Raw genomic sequence first — 22,120 nt, forward strand, 5'->3', positions numbered from 1 at the left:
GCAGAAAAAGAAATAAAAGGAATCCAAATTGGAAAAGAAAAAGTAAAACTCTCACTGTTTACAGATGACATGATCCTCTACATAGAAAACCCTAAAGACTCCACCAGAAAAGTACTAGAGCTAATCAATGAATATAGTAAAGTTGCAGGATATAAAATCAACACACAGAAATCCCTCACATTCCTATACACTAATAATGAGAAAATGGAGAAATTAAGGAAACAATTCCATTCACCATTGCAACGAAAAGAATAAAATACTTAGGAATATATCTACCTAAAGAAACAAAAGACCTATATATAGAAAACTATAAAACACTGGTGAAAGAAATCAAAGAGGACACTAATAGATGGAGAAATATACTGCATTCATGGATTGGAAGAATCAATATAGTGCAAATTAGTATACTACCCAAAGCAATTTATAGATTCAATGCAACCCCTATCAAGCTACCAATGGTATTTTTCACAGAGCTAGAACAAATAATTTCACAATTTGTACAGTAATACAAAAAAAAAAAAAATTGAGAAGGAAGAATGGAACTGTAGGAATCAACCTGCCTGACTTCAGGCTGTACTACAAAGCCACAGTCATCAAAAGAGTATGGTACTGGCATAAAGACAGAAATATAGATCAATGGAACAAAATAGAAAGCCCAGAGATAAATCCATGCACCTATGAACACCTTATCTTTGACAAATGAGGCAAGAATATACAATGGAGAAAAGACAATCTCTTTAACAAGTGGTGCTGGGAAAACTGGTCAACCACTTGTAAAAGAATAAAACTAGAACACTTTCTAACACCATACACAAAAATAAATTCAAAATGGATTAAAGATTGAAATGTAAGACCAGAAACTATAAAACTCCTAGAGGAATACATAGGCAAAATACTCGCTGACATAAATCACAGCAGGATTCTCTATGACCCACCTCCCAGAATACTGGAAATAAAAGGAAAAATAAACAAATGGGACCCAATTAAAATTAAAAGCTTCTGCACAACAAAGGAAACTATAAGCAAGGTGAAAAGACAGCCTTCAGAATTGGAGAGATAATAGCCAATGAAGCAATGGACAAAGAATTAATCTCAAAAATATACAAGCAACTTCTGTAGCTCAATTCCAGAAAAATAAATGACCCAATCAAAAAGTGGGCCAAAGAACTAAATAGACATTTCTCCAAAGAAGACATACGGATGGCTAACAAACACATGAAAAGATGTTCAACATCATTCATTATCAGAGAAGTGCAAATCAAAACCACAATGAGGTACCATTTCAAGCCAGTCAGGATGGCTGTGATCCAAAAGTCTACAAGCAATAAATGCTGGAGAGAGTGTGCAGAAAAGGGAACCGTCTTACACTGTTGGTGGGATTGCAAACTAGTACAGCTACTATGGAGAACAGTCTGGAGATTCCTTTAAAAATTGAAAATAGAACTGCCGTATGACCCAGTAATCCCACTGCTGGGCCTACACACCGAGGAAACCAGAATTGAAAGAGACATATGTACCCCAATGTTCATCGCAGCACTGTTTATAATAGCCAGCACACGGAAGCAACCTAGATGTCCATCAGCAGATTAATGGATAAGAAAGCTGTGGTACAATGGAATATTACTCAGCCATTAAAAAGAATATATTTGAATTTTTCTAATATGGTGGATGAAACTGGAGCCTATTATACAAAGTGAAGTAAGCCAGAAAGAAAAACACCAATACAGTATACTAACGCATATATATGGAATTTAGAAAGATGGTAACAATAACCCTGTATGTGAGAGAGCAAAAGAAACACAGATGTATAGAACAGTCTTTTGGACTATGTGGGAGAGGGAGAGGGTGGGATGATTTGGAAGAATGGCATTGAAACATGTATAATATCATATAAGAGAAGAATTGCCAGTCCATGTTCGATGCAGAATACAGGATGCTTGGGGCTGGTGCACTGGGATGACCCAGAGGGATGGTACAGGGAGGGAGGTGGGAGAGGGGTTCAGGATGGGGAACACGTGTACACCCGTGGTGGATTCATGTTGATGTATGGCAAAACCAATACAATATTGTAAAGTAAAATAATAATAATAATAAATAAATGATAAATGGTTTAAAAATTATTTGGATGGTTATTTAGGATGGGATTAATAAAACAGACATGTCCATGATTAAATAAGATTTACTATTACTATGCTACCTAAAGTTAATGAGCCAGAGGGAGCCCCTACTGGTCTCCAACATTAAATGCTAAACAAATCTGTTCTATTTACCCTAATTTAAAGTTATATGTTTAAACGACTAGAAGAATTTATATTGTGATATCTCACCATGGCTTCCCTGGTAGTTCAGATGGTAAAGAATCCGATTGCAATGTGGGAGACCCAGGTTTGATCTGAGTCAGGAAGATGCCCTGGAGAAGGGAATAGCAACCCACTCCAGTATTCTTGACTGGAGAATCCAGTGGACAGAGGAGCCTGGTGGCCAATAGTCCAGGGGGTTGCAAGGACAAGACTGAGAGACTAACACGGTCACGTTCTTTCATCTCATAGTTATCTGGGGACAGTTATGCCAAAGGGCTTGACTTCCTTGGCTCTATCCAACTCTAGGGATCCCAAAGCCTTTTATATAAAAGTAGGTAAAATAAACAGGGAACAAAAGGGGAAAGGCTTCTAAACTCTCCCCTAAGAGCAAAAGTTATTGATTGGATCCTTATGAAAGCTAAAGTTAAATGTATAAAAGTTGATGGAATCTAGATAAAGATATATAAATTGGCATGTTTAAATGGTCTTTATAGAAGGTGATTACAGCTCTTATTTAATTATATTGTGGGATAAACAAGGCATGTAGATTGCCACTGAGGAAATATTAACTAAATGTACTGAGGAAGGTTCTATTCAACAATAAAGTTCATGGCATTTGTGGAGCCTTCTAAAATCTTTTAAGCTGGGTGACTCAGAAGATTTTCGTTTTTAAGGAAAAACTGCTTATATTAAGTTGAGGGACATGTAGGTGAGCCCTTTCTTCTTCTAGCTGAAAACCATGGCCTGCCAATGGTTGTTATTTTAAGTGTGCTCTCTTCATTTTCCCCTCAGTGACTCTCTTATGATCTCCGCCCTTTGTTGTTTCACTCCCTTCCCTCTTCTCAAAAAACAATTGGGAAACTTACAGACACCCAGGATGACTTTGTCCTATACCTCAATCACCTTTTCAGACCTGTCTCAGTTTTAAAGAAGCTATGTGAAAGAAAACTGAGTATTTTAAGAAAAATGAATATTATTATCACTACAGTTTTATGCAACAAACTCTGCCTACTGTAAATCTTTCTTGACTAGATATACTGTACTAGGAGGATGAAGAAAGGAAAGAACAGGAGAGACTCTTGGAAGCAGCGTGTGTGTTCCTCAAAGGTCAGAACAATTGCCTGGTGATAATGGTTCATTCAATTCAGATTAGCTTTCCAAATGACTCAGACACAACTCTGCAAAATATGGATCTTCCCTGGAGCTCAGACGGTAAAGAATCAGCCTGCAATGCAGGATACCTGGGTTCAATCCTTGGGTTAGGAAGATCCTCTGGAGAAGGGAATGGCAATTCACTCCAGTATTCTTGCCTAGAGTATCCCATGGATAGAGGAGCTTGGCAGGCTATAGGTTGTGGGGCTGATGAGAGTCAGACATGACTGAGCGGTTAACACTAAACACTACTGAGGACACCAGTAGTTACCTGAGTTGTAGAAAATGCATAAACTGGGAACTAACATGCAAGGGTTAATAATATAAAAATAGCAATTTTGCTTTGGTTTAATTTATAAACTCAAAAAGGTCTTTGCTAAATGCCTTATACAAACCTATGAAGATGTGCTAAAGTAAAACTCTAAAGTTATATTTTAAAAAAGAACTTTGTAAACTAAATTTCAATTTTATTAAAAATCTTACCACTTCAGGCAGCAAAACTGTTCTTTGAAAAACTAAACAACTGTCTTTGTCTCGAAAATATCTAAACCAGAATATGAATACAGGCCACAAGGACCTATAAAGTGAAAGTGAAATTCATTCAGTCATGTCTGACTCTTTGCAACCCCATGGACTACAGAGTCCATGGAATTCTTCAGGCCAGAATACTGGAGTGGGTAGCCCTACCCTTCTCCAGGGGATCTTCCCAACCCAGGGATCCAACCCAGGACTCCCACATTGCAGGGAGATTCTTTACCAGCTGAGCCACCAGAGCAGCCAACAAGGGCTTAGACTAAGCCCAACTAAGCAGGTAAGAACTGTAAGACCAAGGAGGTGTGGGGAAGTGGCACTTTCAAATCTAAACTGCTGAAAATGTTCCCACAGCCAAACCTTATAGATAGTAAGCCTTAATCATCTGAGCAACCAACTTTAAGGTAATCGAACTGTTTGTTAACTAGTAAGTTGATGTCAATATTATAACACCTGGTTCATATCTAAGCTTTTAGTAAGCCACAAGATCTCTAGTTTGTTCATGTCTGTGTATATATTATATGTGTGCTCAATAAAGGACAGAAATGGTATGGACCTAACAGAAGCAGAAGATATTAAGAAGAGGTGGCAAGAATACACAGAAGAACTGCATAAAAAAGATCGCCACAACCCAGATAATCACAATGGTGTGATCACTCAGAGCCAGACATCCTGGAATGCAAAGTCAAGTGGGCCTTAGGAAGCATCACTACAAACAAAGGTGGTGGAGGTGATGGAATTCCAGTTGAGCTATTTCAAATCCTAAAAGATGATGCTGTGAAAGTGTGGCACTCAATATGCCAACAAATTTGGAAAACTCAGCAGTGGACACAGGACTGGAAAAGGTCAGTTTTCATTCCAATCCCAAAGAAAGGCAATGCCAAAGAATGCTCAAACTACCACACAATTGCACTCATCTCACACACTAGTAAAATAATGCTCAAAATTCTCCAAGCCAGGCTTCCACAATATGTGAACTGTGAACTGCCAGATGTTCAAGTTGGTTTTAGAAAAGGCAAGGGAACCAGAGATCAAATTGCCAACATCTGCTGGATCATCGAAAAAGCAAGAGAGTTCCAGAAAAACATCTACTTCTGCTTTATTGACTATACCAAAGCCTTTGACTGTGTGGATCACAATAAACTGTGGAAAATTCTGAAAGAGATGGGAATACCAGACCACCTGACCTGCCTCAGAGAAATCTGTATGCAGGTCAGGAAGCAATAGTTAGAACTGGATATGGAACAACAGACTAGTTCCAAATAGGGAAAGGACTATGGCTATATATTGTCACCCTGCTTATTTAACTTATATGCAGAGTACATCATGAGAAACACTGGCCTGGATGAAGCAGAAGCTGGAATCAAGATTGCCGGGAGAAATATCAATAACCTAATATACGCAGATGACACCACCCTTATGGCAGAAAGTGAAGAGGAACTAAAGAGCCTCTTGATGAAAGTGAAAGAGGAGAGTGAAAAGGTTGGCTTAAAGCTCAACATTTAGAAAATGAAGATCATGGCATCTGGTCCCATCACTTCATGGGAAATAGATGGGGAAACAGTGGAAATAGTGTCAGACTTTATTTTGGGGGGTTCCAAAATCACTGCAGATGGTGACTGCAGCCATGCAATTAATAGACGCTTGCTCCTGGGAAGAAAAGGTCACAGTCGGATGCGACTGAGTGACTGAGTGATACATTATACATGAGATATCTCTACTTCTAGAAGTTATTAATAAAATTGTATTTATAAAGTTCTGTTTAGTCACTCAGTCGTGTCTGACTCTTTGTGAACCCATGAACCGCAGCACGCTGGCCTCCCTGTCCATCACCAACTCCCAGAGTTCATCTAAACCCATGTTAATGAGTCGGTAATGCCATCCAATCATCTCATCCTCTGTCATCCCCTTCTCCTGCCCTCAATCTTTCCCAGCATCAGGGTCTTTTCAAATGACTCAGCTCTTCACATGAGGTGGCCAAAGTATTGGAGTTTCAGCTTCAACATCAGTCCTTCCAATGAATGCCCAGGACTGATTTCCTTTAGGATGGACTGTTTGGATCTTCTTGCAGTCCAAGGGACTCTCAAGAGTCTTCTCCAACACCACAGTTCAAAAGCATCAATTCTTTGGTGCTCAGCTTTCTTTATAGTCCAACTCTCAGATCCATTCATGACCACTGGAAAAACCATAGCCTTGACCAGATGGACCTTTGTTAACAAAGTAATGTCTGCTATTTAATATGCTTTCTAGGTTGGTCATAACTTTCCTTCCAAGGAGTAAGCGTCTTTTAATTTAATGACTGCAATCACCATCTGCAGTGATTTTGGAGCTCAAAAAAATAAAGTCAGCCACTGTTCCCATTGTTTCACCGTGTACTTGCCATGAAGTGAAGGGACCAGATGCCATGATCTTTGTTTTCTGAATGTTGAGCTTTAAGCCAACTTTTCACTCTTTTCTTTCATTTTCATCAAGAGGCTCTTTAGTTCTTCACTTTCTGCCATAAAGAACTCTATTTAATTTTAATAAAAAGTGCTTATATTTAAAGAAAATTGGCCAAGATGACTTTCAGGTTCACATGAACTGGGAAATATTTAATGTTGTTGATACCTGATATCAATGTTTAACTTTGTTGACATAAATTAATATAGGTATTATTCAGAAGCATCAAAATTAAGTATAATAGTTTATTGTACCTAAGTTTAATAAAAAAGAAATTACTAATCTCATGCAAGAAAATAACTGGACATGAAACTTCAAGGCAAATGTAAATGAGATAAAAGCTTTGGGATTAAGACTTTTAAGTAATCATATATTAGAAATGTCTAAAATGATCTTTCCAGATGTTTGGTAACTTAAGATTCTAAAGCTGTGCCAATTTAAGCTAAGTGATGAAAGTTTATTTATTTAAAAGATACTGACACATCAATTATTTTAAAAAATTAAGAGTATTTAAAATATTAATGAAAATATTGGTATCACCTAAGATTTTGTCAGAAAACAAAAGGTTAAAAAAATATCACTGATGTTTAAGGTCACCAATCTACAAAATGCCAATGTAAAGACAGTATCTAATTACTTACTTGTTAGTTTTACTAAAATTAAGTTTTTATGGTGGAGGATTCTAGTTTAAACATGTAATTAAAGCTATTAAAATAATACAATAACTTTTCAAAATGCGATAGGAAATAAAATGTATGTTTTAAGTAAAGAAGTTATGAGAAATGAAATTTTATTTTAGTTTAAAAAAAGAGCTGGTTAATTTCATTTAGATGAAAAATGAAAGACAGGCTGGATACAAAAAGTCATTAGAGATTATGAAGAGGAACTCTGAGGAAAAAATTTTATGCATAGTCAGGATTAATTAAATTTAGATTGAATTTAACTAAGGTAATACAAGACTGGGGATTTTATTTCTGTTTAAGTGTTCCTTTTTATAACAGATTCTGTGAATTTCTGTGCCCTTAAATGATATATATTTATTTTCTTTGTGACCTTGGTTAAATGGATAGGTATTGTTTCAGTGACCTCTGATCCTCTTTTTTTTTTTAATCTTCTTGATATTTCTAACAAACTTCAAAAATGTCAAATTCTAACTGTGTTTTTTAGCCTCCAGCTGACTCTTGGATGGATGCTTCAAAGAAACATCTCTGAGAAATCTCAGGGATGAATGTTAAGTTTATTTGGTATTTTTAACTCAAAAACATTGTCAAGTGAGTGAATGTAAATTTTAGGTTGTAATATATAAATTATTAATACAGATATTCCAAAATTTAAATGGAATCCCTAACATTTGACATATGCTGATAAAACTTTGTGAGTTGTAATTCTAGTGGTTATACTAAAATGTTATATGTTGCAGAATATCCAAGTTTCCTAACTGCATTGTACTCAAATCTTTAAACATGCAGAAGGGCCAAGGCAAAATTGATGGGGAATTGGCTTTAGAAAGAGTGATTCCCATCTAGGGAATTCCTTCTGAACTACATAGTGACAGAGGGACCTATTTTGCTGATCTAATTGTTAAAAAAAAATTGCAAAATCTGGTGGATGATGCAACATTTCCACTGTGACTACAATTCCCAGGTTTCTGGGTTAATGGAAAGGACAAATAGAACAATTAAAACTCAGTTGGCTAAAATTACATGTGCTTATCCCTTCCCTTGGAGAAGGAAATGGCAACCCACTCCAGTGTTCTTGCCTGGAGAATCCCAGGGATGGGGGAGCCTGGTGGGCTGCCGTCTATGGGGTCGCACAGAGTTGGACACGACTGAAGTGACTTAGCAGCAGCAGCATTCCTTCCCTTGGCCCAAGGCCATTCCATCAGTTCTCCTCAACATAGATCCACTCCTTTGACAAATATAATTTGTCTCCCTTTGAAATCATTACAGGGCGACCAAGACTGTATGATCTTATATTACTTAAGGGAGATATATTGTATTATTGCAAGAGTTTAATCATTATTGACAAGTCACTCTAAACTTGTTTCTGAAGTTTATTATAGTAATTTATCCTCAGATGAAGATCAGACATACTCTGACTTACAACCAGGAGACTATGTATATTAAAAAAGACATCATTTAAAGGACTCCACCCCCTGCAAGCTAAATGGAACAGACGTTATCAGGTTTGTTTGACTAGCTCATGCACAGCAAAACTGAAGGGAATTGACTCTTAGATCCATATTTCCCACCTCAAAAGGGGGTCCTGCACCAGACTCATCTCTGGAGAGAACGGCTCACCTCACACTCACCTTAAAGCAACACTGATAATATGGAAACACCAACACCAGGAAGAGAAGAAGACAGATCAGAAGTAGACAGCTGGCCCAGGGTGCCAGACCTGACCCGTATGATTGTTCATAAGTTTTATTCTTGGTCTCTTGGACTCTTACAAGTGAATACAAAAAAAATTTTTTTCTATCACTGGCATGATATTATTTAAATTTTAGAAATCAGTCCAATTGTTGGGTTTACGGTCAGTTACCTACATTCAGTGCTTCTGGTTTACCTTGATGGGTTTCTCCCCTCCAAGATTCTGACTGGATGGATCTAAAAAGTTTATCTTGGAAGAAAGGAATTATAGTGCTGTCTGGGCTACTACTGGTATCACTAGATGGGACCCATTCACTTGGCCAATCAAACATACTTATTCTGACCCTGGCCATAAATATGAATTTTCCCTTAAGATTGCTAGAGCTCAATAAAAGCAACTGGCTAAATTCCAGGTGTAAAAAAAAAAAAAAAAAAGTAAACAGTATGGGATGGATTTATTTGACTAGTACCAGGATATGGTTGTCTAAGCCTAAAGACCCCCCTATGTTGGGAATAATTAAATCATACCAAAGATAATCAACCTAATAACACTAGAAAACCCAGCTGGGTGTCTTATGAAACCTACCAAAGTACCATTTTTCTTAAAGCCAGTGACTGATATGAAACCAATTGGATCAGAAGACCAGAAATATACTGACTGGCACCTAACAGGACTCAAAGGCTTTGTGGGTTCAATCTATGATCCTGGTGGCTGGCTAGGAAGGCATACTTCAGGATTCCCTTTGGCTCAAGACCACTTACATGCAAATTTAGATGTGACTCCAGCAAACTTAGCATCAATACCAGCTCAGTGGGCCAAGAGACCTGTTTCACTGGTATGATCACTTAACTATTTTTGTACCTTCAGTAGGATTGGAAAATGCTATTTCTCACATTGAAGCCTTAACAAAATTCACTCAGTAGGCATTAAATGATAACAACTATGCTATTAGCCTACTAAATTCTGAGATCTCTATGATAAGAAAAGCTGTCTTACAAAATCATATGGTCCTTGATATTCTTACAGCATCTCAAGAGGGCACCTGTGCTATAATTCGAACTGAAGGTTGTGTTTACATACCAGATGGATCCCGTAATGGGTGATGTTTTAAAAGATGATTTGGTTCTGAAAGCTCATGGCATAAATCCCTATGTGTAACTTTGATCACCTTATTAGCTGCATTATTTATAATCTGTTTCTTTTATAAGATTGTTTCTTTTGTATTATATAATGTATACAAGAAATAGATCAGATTTATAACTTAGAATAATTGTAATACTGTGAATCTAGTTATGGGAAGAGGTAACAAGGGAAATATCTCCTGGATCCTATTAGGTTAGAAGATAGAGGAATCTGAGAATCTTTTATTATTTCTCAATGGGCCTAATCCAGAAATTAACACTTAGAGTGACATTTCAATGAGGACATTCACTTGATCTGGGATGAACCCCCAAGTTTCCTGGGATCAAAAAAAAAAAAAGTCTTGCAAATGTAGTGGAATTTATGACCATGGGGAGGGACTGTGAAATGAAAATATCTCCTGTCATATTAATAAACAAGACATGTCACAGCCATCACTGGTTTCTGGCCTCCAAATGTGATTGGGGGTTCTCAAACTGCAATCCAGGGGATGCTGCCACCTCCCCGCCACCCCCCCCACCCCCCACCCCCACCCCCCCCACCCCCACCCCCCGCCAATGGTGACTGTTGAGGGGCTGGGGGAATGCAAGAAGCAAGATGAACAAGGAAACAAGATTGGCTCCAGACAGCTGAGGTGCATATAAGAGGAAGGATTTCAGTCAGCCCAGGGGCTTGGATCTCCCCATACAGAGAGTGCTAAATTCCTTAACTTGATTCCTGATCTTTGATGTTTAGTCTGCCTGCTCCCTTAGTTGCAAACTTGTACGCAGCCTGACTCCCCCCTCCTGCCTCCTTGGAGCATTTTTCTCAGAGCTACTGAAATTCTCTCTCCCAGGCTTGGAGTCCCAAACTTTCCCACCGAATAAAATAACTCTTTAGTTACAGGTTGTGACTATATTTTTTAATCAATAATATGTGTTTTATTGGGGTTTCCCAGGTGGTACTAGTGGTAAAAAAAAAAAAAAAACACCTGCCTGCCTATGCAGGAGATGTTTAAGAGACACAGTTTGATCCGTGTCAGGAAGCTTCCCTTGGAAGAGGGCATGGCAACCCACTCCAGTATTCTTGCCTGGAGAATCCTACATACAGAAGAGCCTGGTGGGCTACAGTCCGTAAGGTTGCACAGAATCGGACAGGACAGAAGCAACTTAGCATGCACACATATGTACTTCCATAGAAAATTTAATCTTTCAAATAATTTTCTCAGCTGTTATATTATTTGACTGCCATAAACTCAGAGACAGGTAAACTAATTAATTAATTAAACATAATAGAAATTCCCCAGAAAACTAAAAATATGAAAGACTGACAGTTTTAGATGGAGCCATTGCACCCCTGCTTTGACCTGCCAGGCATCCACCCAGCCTGGCTTCCAGTCCAGATGCATCAACAAACTCCAGGCTAATGCTCATCTTCAGGTAAACTTCTGTAGGAATAAGGCTGTTCTAAGGATGAGACAGAGCAAAGGCCAGCACAGTCACCTTACATGCTAAGTAAATCTCTTCCTGCCCTTGTGGCAAATAGATATTGGCCCTGGATGTTTCTGAATTCCTTGTTAACTTTTGAAAATTCATCAGTTTCTCTGGCTCGCTTTACCATATTTTACTAATTTGAACGGTTTGACATTGTCAGATAATTTGCTTTGTTTTAAACTAGAGCTCTACCAAATAGACCCAGGAAGTTTCTGGGTTCCAAGGATGACAGAGTATTGAATGGGCAATTAATTCCTCTCATACACAAGTGCTTTGGAAAATACCCTTGGAGTTCCTTTGTATCAGCCACCATTTCTGTCACCAAGGAGGCAGAGACAAAAAGGGACTAACTATCCTTCAGTTGGGTAGGGGAAGACGGTGTGTAAAACAATAATTCAGATTTACTGCTCCAACCCAGCGGAGAGATGTATAAGGTTTTTTGGAAGCAAGGCCTGGAGAACACTTCCCTGCCCCCCACCTCCAGGTAAGGGAGAAAGAAGAAGGTTACTTCTAAGATAAGAAAGGTATCCTGAAGACAAATATGCTCTATGGGTTCTAGCAAGACTGCAAATTTCAACCATTTGCATCATTTAAAAATTAATCATGTTCCTGAATGCCTTCCACTGATGGCTGTTTTACATTTGAAATCAGCAGTTTTCTTTCTTAGCTGACCACCACACCCATAAAGACACCACGTAAAGGACACAGCAAACTCCCTGGGGTGCTAATAACTGCTTATAACCTACTTTTGTTCCAGGAACTTCCTTGACACTAATGTAGGAAGCCAATGATGAAAGGCAAGGGCAATGGGCAAAAAAAGTGGATAATTTTGCCCTGGAATTCCCCCTGGATTAAGATGGAAGCTAACCTGTCATTAAAATCAACTTCCTGCTCAGCCTTCTATTCTCTTTATCCTGTTTTCTCTGTTCCCCATAACCAGAGGGCCCTTTTACAAAAAAATTCACTTCAGAGTTGCTATCTGAGGCTCTTCTCCAAAGGAACCTGAACTAAAATACTACCACCTTAAGGTATATTCAATATTTGCGACATTCAAATTGTGTCAGCTACAAACTGGCGTGTGCCAAGAGCATCGCCACGAGCTGAACAGCAGCCGCGTGGGTACTTGCCACCTGCCTCTGTGGAGACTGAACTCTGTGCTGCAGCTGGCATTCAGCACCCCCGCTGCCTGAGGGGTTCAGGTGGAGTGAGGCACTCTGTGCTCCAGGGCACCCCGTGGAACTGTTCTTTAGATAGCTAGATATTTTCAGGAACTGATTTCATGATCCTGTTAGGCAATTAGAATAGGAAAAGGAGTCCAAAATGGCTAAAAGACAAAGAAGGGAAAAGCCCACAAAAATAGAACAAAGGAAGGTCCAAGGACCAGAGTGAGGACCTTGAGTAAAGCAGACGGTCCTCCTGGCTAGCCCGGTTTACACAAGGCAGGCCCAGGGGGAGGAGAAACAACATACAAAAGGAGGAGCCAAAATTGAGCTGGGAGCCTCTCTTCTCTTGTCTTTTGGGTCTGCCCGCCCTCACTCCTCAGAGGGTGAACCATCCTTTGTTTTTCCTAATAAAGCTGAGCTATAACACTGGTCCATCCGTCACTTCAAATTTTTGTTGCAGTGAGACAGAACCGAGGAAATTACATCCTCTCCTAACAATCCCAGTCCTTGCATCTCTTCTTATCTAGAAAAACGCTAAATCCCTTCATGGTGCCATCAGTTCCTTGTGACCAATAGAGAACCTTTTGTAAAGTAAGCATTTGATTGCACTGAACTGCCCCCCTCACTGAAATCTTATGTATTGACCTTCCCCCACTGACTCTTCAGAGCAGTCTCTCAGAGGTATCTGAGGTGCTGCCTCCCGAGCTGTGGTCCTCATTTTGCCCCAAATAAAACTTAACTCACAACTGTCAAGTTGTGTGTGTGTGTGTGTTTAGTCAACAACCGTAACCATTCCAGTTGTCTATTCCATTTAAAATAAGAACAATGCTATTGTGAAAAGTATTTCAGTAGCACATCTATACTTGTGTTTCCTTTTCATGTAAATATATATTTATTTATTTATTTCATTTTACCAACTTCATTACAGCCACTCTACAATTTTATTATTTCCTCTAGTCATAAAAAAAGACACTGCTATTCCAGTTTCACCAAGTAATATTTCTTCTTCCTTCTCTAAAATTATCACTGCTTTCATTCAATTTTCAGCTCACTTTAGCAGCCTCAACTCTCTTTTCCTATTTCTTTTTCAAAAATAATGAGATTATAAGGAAGAAAAACTTGCTCTTGCTCTCCTTTACTCTTTGACTTTGCAGCTTCTAATACTAGTATTCATCTTGTAAGCTAGAGAATGTTCAATTTATTGAACTAATTAAAGACAAAAATCTAAAAAGAAGTCACTATTATAATCATTATTTTATTCATAATGTATCAACTATAAAGTAGACTCTACTAATCATAATCTAATAAAATGAATAACATTTTCTTCATAAACTGCATTGATTGCCACTCACATTCATTATTATAAAAGTTTATTTAATGAAATAATTATAAGACTATAGCTAAATTTTTTTTCATTATCTATTTTTAAAAACAATAACTAAACTGCATTAGAATTGGCTCAGATGGTGAAGAATCTGCCTGCAATGCAGGAGACCAGGGTACAATCCCTGGGTTAGGAAGATCTCCTGGAAAAGGAAATGGCAACCCACTCCAATATTCTTGCCTGGAGAATCCCATGGACAGAGGAGACCTCAGGGCTACAGTCTATGGGGTTGCAAAGAGTCGGGCAACTAAGTGACTAACGCTTAACAATTTTCCTTTCATAGGAAGGTGGTGTTGTCCTTTAGTTGCTCAGTTGTATCCACTCTTTTGTGAACCCACGGACTATAGCTTACCAGGCTCCTCTCTCCATGGGATTCTCCAGGCAAGAATACTGGAGTGGGTTGCCATTTCCTTCTCCAGGGGATCTTCCTGACCCAGGAATAGAACCCACATCTCCTGTGTCTCCTGCACTGGAAAGTGGATTCTTTTTACCACTGAACCACCAGGAAAGCCTATATGGGAAGGTAGCAAATTAAAATCAGAAAAAAAGTCTTGTACACAAATTTTGATCAGATCCATCAAGTTGGATTTTTAATAGTGGCTTATACACTGAAAGGAACAGACTCTGGAGTATCTGAAATTTTCCACCACAATGTGTTTTAGAATTCTACAGATATTATAGCTGCAAGATAATTGAGAAGTTGCACATTTAAATCAAAAGGTAAGATAATTAAAACTACAGGGTGAAATTATAATGAACTAGAAAGTAACGTGCTATGGAAATAAATACTTTCTCTCCTACCTGAAGTCCGAACCCGCTCTCCTGCCATTCTCTGGAATCCCAGGATCTGGACACATGTCGGAGACCAAAGCAACACCTCCTTGCGTTACTGTAATAGAAAGAAACATGATGATACTGCTCAGGAAATATCCGTATAATGACATTATGTTAGACACATTTGGCTCTTTAATGATGATGTCTTAACATGTGATTTCTTTTAAGAATTCAGACAGTTTAGCTAGATTAAAATAAATCTACTCTTATTCTTTAAAAAAAACAGACTTTTACAGAGGAGGCCAAAAATCTTTGGTTGGAACTCTTTCTTCTACTAACGAAGTCTTCATACAATTAACATTTTCTCATTAAGATCACCTTTATGACAAGTAACAATTAATAGCATGATGGGGGGAAAAAAAAGAACATCATGCCATAAACCGCTTAGCTTATACAGAAGATAGCTTTCATTCATTTCCATGGATGAAATGGAAGTGTCAATTATCTATTAAGATCTATACAAGAGATATTTCACATAAAGTTACTTATTATATTGTAAACATGAAAAATGCTTATCATTTAAGTTAAATAACAATCTTCTTGTGCAGTGTGCTGATTTATTTTTTGAATCTGTGTATAAAGAGTCTTTCCTCCTGCTAGGATGGTTTACAATCACAGATTAGTTTTTAAAGGATTCATTTGCTTGTTAGAGTGGCCACTACTCCAGTAACCATCCCACTATCTGAGTAGTCTAATCCAATCAAGGCGACATGCTCTCTTTCCAGAAATTTTCAATAGTGGTCTTGTGACTCAATTCAGTTCAATGACACATGAGAGGAAGCCTGCAGGAATGCTTCTGGGAAGACCTTCCTGTTAGGTAGTAGTGATCGTCTCTTTTTCACTCTGGACCTTATCATGTTTGAATTTCAAATTTGTAACTCTTGGTACCATCTTGTTATAGTACAGGTTTTTAAATCTGTAGTCAGTGGTCTACTAAAACATCTCTAAAATTTATTTTATAAAAGTGTTCTAGCTATAATAAATTGTCAAGCTTCAATAAAGAATTTAACTTCCACCATATTTTTTCTGCCATCATCAGCTGTATAACTCCCACATTCACTCAAGTGAAACAGTTATTACTGTGTCGAGTCATCCTCCTCAAGGTGAATGGCTATCACTGTTTATAGAGGAAGTACTCCACAGTAGTGTGGTTCTTACTGCACTATTTTAGCGTATCACACTGGTCTAAAGTGAAAGTGAAAGTCACTCAGTCGTGTCCGACTCTTTGTGACCCCATGACGATATAGTCCATGGACTTCTCCAGGCCAGAATACTGGAGTGGATAGCCTTTCCCTTCTCCAGGGGTCTTCCCAACCCAGGGTTCGAACCCAGGTCTTCCGCATTTCAGGTGTATTCTTCACCACCTGAGCCGCAGGGGAAGCCCAAGAGTACTGGAGTGGATAGCCTATCCCTTGTCCAGTGGATCTTCCTGAGCCAGGAATTGAACTGGGCTCTTCAGCATTTCAGACAAATTCTTTACCAACTGAGCTATCAACAACTTAAAGGCTTAGAAAGATCTACCTCTATATCATCTCTGTTTTTCTCACATGGAATAGTAGTAAAAAAGTTAATGACAAATTGAAGGAACCCACACAAATCAACTCAAAGTATTCTGGATCTTTTTTAAAGATCATGTCAAAGCTGCTTACTTATTCAAAACAAGAGTGCTTATTTGGAATTCTCCGAGTGCACTGAATGAAATAGGTAAGTCTGAATAGTTTGCAGATGGCAGGAAGATAACAAAAAAATGATGAGAGATAAATGCTAAATATGTTTGATTTTCTGAAACAGAGATAGGCGTGTAACAGGATAATGATAGAAATCCATGGTGACACTTTATGTACAAGAAAACGAGTTCCTCAAACTCAACTACTCATTCCATTAGCATCATCAGCAATTAATGCGTCTCAAAACTGAAGCTTAAAGTTGCAAAGAATGATGATGATATATTTGCTTCAAGCAGGATCCTGATGCTGCAGAGAAACATTTCCAAAAGAGAGGAAATCCTGGGCTTACTATCATTTTAACTCTAATTTTGTCAAATTATATCTTAACCAAATATCACAGGACACATGTCATAAATACTAACAAATATATGACACCAGTCAAAACCTTAGAATTTAAAATCAAAACTGGAATATTCAGTAGGTAGTTTCATGACCCATCATTAACTAATAGTAATGTAAGATATAAAATTATACACGTGGATGAAGAGATACAAATCAGATAGTTTGTAAAAGACTTTGAATGAATTTAGATTTAAACTGTGGAAATTATATTAATGTATACATAATCAAATTACTCTTTCACAGCATGTTGGCTTTTACGCTATCTCATTAGACCCTCACAAGGTTCCTATGAAGTAAGTAGAGCAGTAAGGAGCATGCTTTTCCCATTAAATTGTAACCGAGCCAGGTCCTACAAGGCCTTCCTAGGACAAATTCCCCCATGTCCTCTGCTTTCTTCTTGTCCATAGAATACTTGAGCCTCTTAAGTCTTCCCCAAGTTCAAAATAATAAACTAAATTAGAGAAGTGAAAAAATGTAGAAAGAAAGGAAAACAGTCAAGCAAGAAAAAATAATAATACTTCAGCCATTAAACAAAATCAAGGACCTTCAGTTCCTCCTAAGAGACAGATAACATTTGGAGCCTTGTCCTTTGAGCTGCTTTGAAGATACTGAAAGCCCCACCCACCAGAGGGAAGAGGTTAACTGCATCCTGACCACAAGCACATACTGGTTGGAACCAGAAGGCTGATGATGCTGACTCCCAATTACTTCACCACCAACCAACCAGAAGAATGTCCATGAGTTGATCACACACCCAGCAACTCCCCTCCCCTCACCTTGTCTTTAAAAACCTTTTCATGAAAGACTTTGGGGAGTTCAGGCCTTTTAAGCACTAGCAATCAGGACTCCTTGCTTGGTTGGCACCAGCAATAAATGCTATGCTCTCCTTCACCAAACACAGTGTCAATAGTTTGGCTTTACCTCATATGGGTGAGTGGACACAAGATTTGTTCAGTAGTGAAAATTATCCTGGTCTTTGAGGACATGTCTTGTGATTGTCAATTCAAATTCAACACAAATTTGTTTTTTGAACAAATTATATAGCTAGATTGGTGCCCTAGTAAAGGAAGCAATCAACACAAAAGAAGTATACACAAATTACTTCTATGAAAAAGGATATCATAAACAAATAAACTGGCAGAGACAAGATTTAGATTAGTGAAACAATCAGAAGTAATTAGAAATAAAGTACTAAGAATGATGATGATGATAAGTAAAATTAAACTTTACTTAAGATTAAATTAAAGCCAATTTAATCTTGGCTAGAAACTACAAGTATCATTTATACACATTTAAAACTGAATCCTTACAACCATTCCATGAGGAGATAATGTCAAACCCATTTTCCAAGAAAGAACTGAGGACAGAGTTATCACTCAATTGATTATAGATCCAGGTTTATTTTCTTACATTTGCTCCAGTGAGCTAATGAGATAGTGTATATTAAAGGCCTTTGCAAATTAAAGTGAGGCTTTAAAAAATAATTTTTAAATTCTTAATAATAAAATTCATTTTATTGTAAAAATGAACCAAAAAGTAAAGGAAAAAGGTGTATTCATCTGTTATCTCCCAGTCAAGCATACACATGGGAAGCCATATGGTCCCAACCACGAGGCTTTAGTTCAAATGCCATCTGGTGGCAATTTTCTTGCAGTAAAAAAGACCAGATTCACAGGCTTTCCACATGAGACCATTAGCCACCTTCAGAGCACTAGAACAACGAATTGACTGGAATATTAAACCTTCATGTAAGATGCCATTTTTCAAAGTTAAATTTTGGTTTATATTAATATATCTTTGGATTAATAATCCAAAATAGAAGTCATTTAAGTCAACTCACACTTTTTAGTGATATTGCTCCTGTGACTTATAGCATATTTTTATTGTTGATATTTATTTCTTCAGAAACTTAAAGACATATTTCAGCTGGATTAATTTTGAGACTAATTCTAACCATTTTAAACTTTCAGAGAGGTGACATATGTTTCTAGTTGCATAACAATCAAGAACCTTGTTACACAAAACACATTCTAGTTGAAATTCCTCAGGTAGCAATATCTCCACTGTATCAGTGACCTTTTCATGTCAAAAAACCCATGCTAGGCATGTGTGTTTGTGGGATAGTGTGAACCTCAGGCTTTTCTGCGATACAGTTTGAATAAGTCAACACTGACATTTGTTCTTTCACATTTAATGGATTCAGGCTTTACTTTTTAAGGCACTTCCCTTTTTTGATTTGCAAGATGCTGTATCCAGTAAGAACGAAGCATCCATATTACTCTTTCCTCAAAAGCCAATACCTTGATTAAAAATTCATTTCAACAATATTTCATATTGTAGTAATTGCCTTCATTTAGCTATAACAGGGTTGTTTTCACTTAAACAGCACCACATGGGACATTTTCATATGCATAATAGAATTCTTGATATTTTTTTCTTTCTATTGAATGTATGCACCTTCTCTACCAGCTGTCAGTTTTGATCCCAGAATGATAAGCATATACTGACAAGCTTCATAGAAACTAAGAGCTTCTTGATGAAGGTGAAATAAAAGAGTGAAAAAACTGGCTAAAAACTCAACATTCAAAAAACTCATATCATGGCATTCAGTCCCATCACTTCATGGCAAATAGATGGGGAAAAAATGGAAACAGTGACAGACTTTATTTATTTTGGTGGGCCCCAAAATCATTGTAGATGCTGACTGCAGCCATGAAATTAAAAGACACTTGCTCCTTGGAACAAAAACTATGACAAATTTAGACAGTGTATTAAAAAGCAGAGACATTCCTTTGCCAACAAAAGTCCATGTAGCCAAAGCTATGGTTTTTCAAATAGTTATGTATGGTGTGAGAGTTGGACCACTAAGAAGGCTGAGCACCAAAGATTATATGCTTTTGAACTGTCGTGTTGGAGAAGACTCTTGAGAGTCCCTTCGGCTGCAAGGAGATCAAACTAGTCAATCCTAAAGGAAATCAATCCTGAATTTTCATTGGAAAGACTGAGGCTGAAGCTGAAGCTCCAATACTTTGGTCACCTGATTTGAAGAGCCAACTCATTGGAAAATACCCTGATGCTGGGTAAGACTGAAGGCAGGAGGAGAAGGGGACAACAGAGGATGAGATGGTTGGATGGCATCACTGACTCAACAGACATGAGTCTGAGCAAGCTCCAGGAGATGGCGAAGGACACAAAGATTTGGACACGACTTTGTGTCCATGGGGTCACAATGATTTGGACATGACTGAGTGACTGAAGAACAACATAGAAATAGGTGAAACAAGAATTGATGACGTTTTTGATAACAAATTCTTATTATCACAACATTAGGGTTTCAAATGTATAGTTTACATAGAAATAAGTTGTCAAAAAACACATTGCTTTGATCCAAAGTATTTTGGACCTCAGATTAATGGATGGATAGTGAAATAACCCTGAACAGTATGAAAAGGCAAAATGATAGGATACTGAAAGAGGAACTATATGCTACTGGAGATCAGTGGAGAAATAACTCCAGAAAGAATAAAGAGATGGAGCCAAAGCAAAAACAACACCCAGTTGTGGATGGGACTGGTGATGGAAGCAAGGTCTGATGCTATAAAGAGCAATATTGCATAGGAACCTGGAATGTTAGGTCCATGAATCAAGACAAATTGGAAGTGGTCAAACAGGAGATGGCAAGAGTGAACGTCAACATTCTAGGAATCAGTGAACTAAGATGGACTGGACTGGGTGGATTTAACACAGATGACCATTACATCTACTACTATGGCCAGGAATCCCTTAGAAGAAATGGATTAGCCATCACAGTCAACAAAAGAGTCCAAATGCAGTACTTGGATGCAATCTCAAAAATGACAGAATGATCTCTGTTCGTTTCAAGGCAAACCATTCAATATCATGGTAATCCAAGTCTATGCTCCGACCAGTAATGCTGAAGAAGCTGAAGCTGAATGGTTCTATGAAGACCTACAAGACCTTCTAGGACTAACACCCCAAAAGATGTCCTTTTCTTTAAAGGGGACTGGAATGTAAAAGTAGGAAGTCAAGAAACACCTGGAGTAACAGGCAAATTTGGCCTTGGAATACAGAATGAAGCAGGGCAAAGGCTAATAGAGTTTTGCCAAGAGAACGCACTGGTCATAGCAAACACCCTCTTCCAACAACACAAGAGAAGACTCTACACATGGACATCACCAGATGGTCAACACTGAAATCAGACTGATTATATTCTTTGCTGCCAAAGATGGAGAAGCTCTATACAGTCAGCAAAAGCAAGACGAGGAGCTGACTGTGGCTCAGATCATGAATTTCTTACTGCCCAATTCAGACTTAAATTGAAGAAAGTTGGGAAAACCACTAGACCATTCAAGTATGAACTAAATCAAATCCCTGACAATTATACAGTGGAAGTGAGAAATAGATTTAAGGGCCTAGATGTGATAGACAGAGTACCTGATGAACTAAGGATGGGGGTATGTGACATTGCACAGGAGACAGGGATCAAGACCATCCCCAAGAAAAAGAAATGCAAAATCGCAAAATGGCTGTCTGAGGAGGCCTTACAAATAGTTGTGAAAAGAAGAGAAGCCAAAAGCAAAGGAGAAAAGGAAAGATATACCCATTTGAATGCAGAGTTCCAAAGAATAGCAAGGAGACACAAGAAAGTCTGCCTCAGTGATCAGTGCAAAGAAATAGAGGAAAACAACAGAATGGGAAAGACTAGAGATCTCCTCAAGAAAATTAGAGACACCAAGGGAACATTTCATGCAAAGATGGGCACAATAAAGGCCAGATATAGTGTGGATCTAACAAAAGCAGGAGATATTAAGAAGAGGTGGCAAGAATACACAGAAGAACCACAGAAAAAAGATCTTCATGGCTCAGATAATCACGATGGTGTGATCACTCACCTAGAACCAGGCATTCTAGAAGGTGAAGTCAAGTAGACCTCAGGAAGCATCACTATGAACAAAGCTGCTGGAGGTGATGGAATTCCAGTTGCGCTATTTCAAATCCTAAAAGATGATGCTGTGAAAGTGCTGCACTCAATATGTCAGCAAATTTGTAAAACTCAGCAGTGGCCACAGGACTGGAAAAGGTCAGTTTTCTTTCCAATCCCTAACAAAGGCAATGCTGAAAAAATGCTCAAACTACCTTACATTTGTACTCCTCTCACATGCTAGTAAAGTAATGCTCAAAATTTTCCAAGCCAAGCTTCAACAATATGTGAACTGTGAACTTCCAGATGTTCAAGTTGGAT

The 22,120-nt window shown here is 38.1% G+C and overlaps 1 protein-coding gene across 1 annotated transcript in view; it reads right to left on the reverse strand.

The window, feature by feature from the left end:
* The window catches only part of CSMD1 (CUB and Sushi multiple domains 1), a 2,078,553-nt gene that overhangs the window by 602,975 nt on the left and 1,453,458 nt on the right, over positions 1-22,120 (reverse strand). The window contains exon 8 of the mRNA XM_040243208.1: positions 14,756-14,843. Coding sequence (XP_040099142.1) covers positions 14,756-14,843 — 88 coding nt within the window. The remainder of the gene's footprint in view (positions 1-14,755; positions 14,844-22,120) is intronic.

Source organism: Oryx dammah, unplaced genomic scaffold (genome assembly GCF_014754425.2).
Source record: "Oryx dammah isolate SB20612 unplaced genomic scaffold, SCBI_Odam_1.1 HiC_scaffold_7, whole genome shotgun sequence".
Lineage (NCBI taxonomy): Eukaryota > Metazoa > Chordata > Mammalia > Artiodactyla > Bovidae > Oryx > Oryx dammah.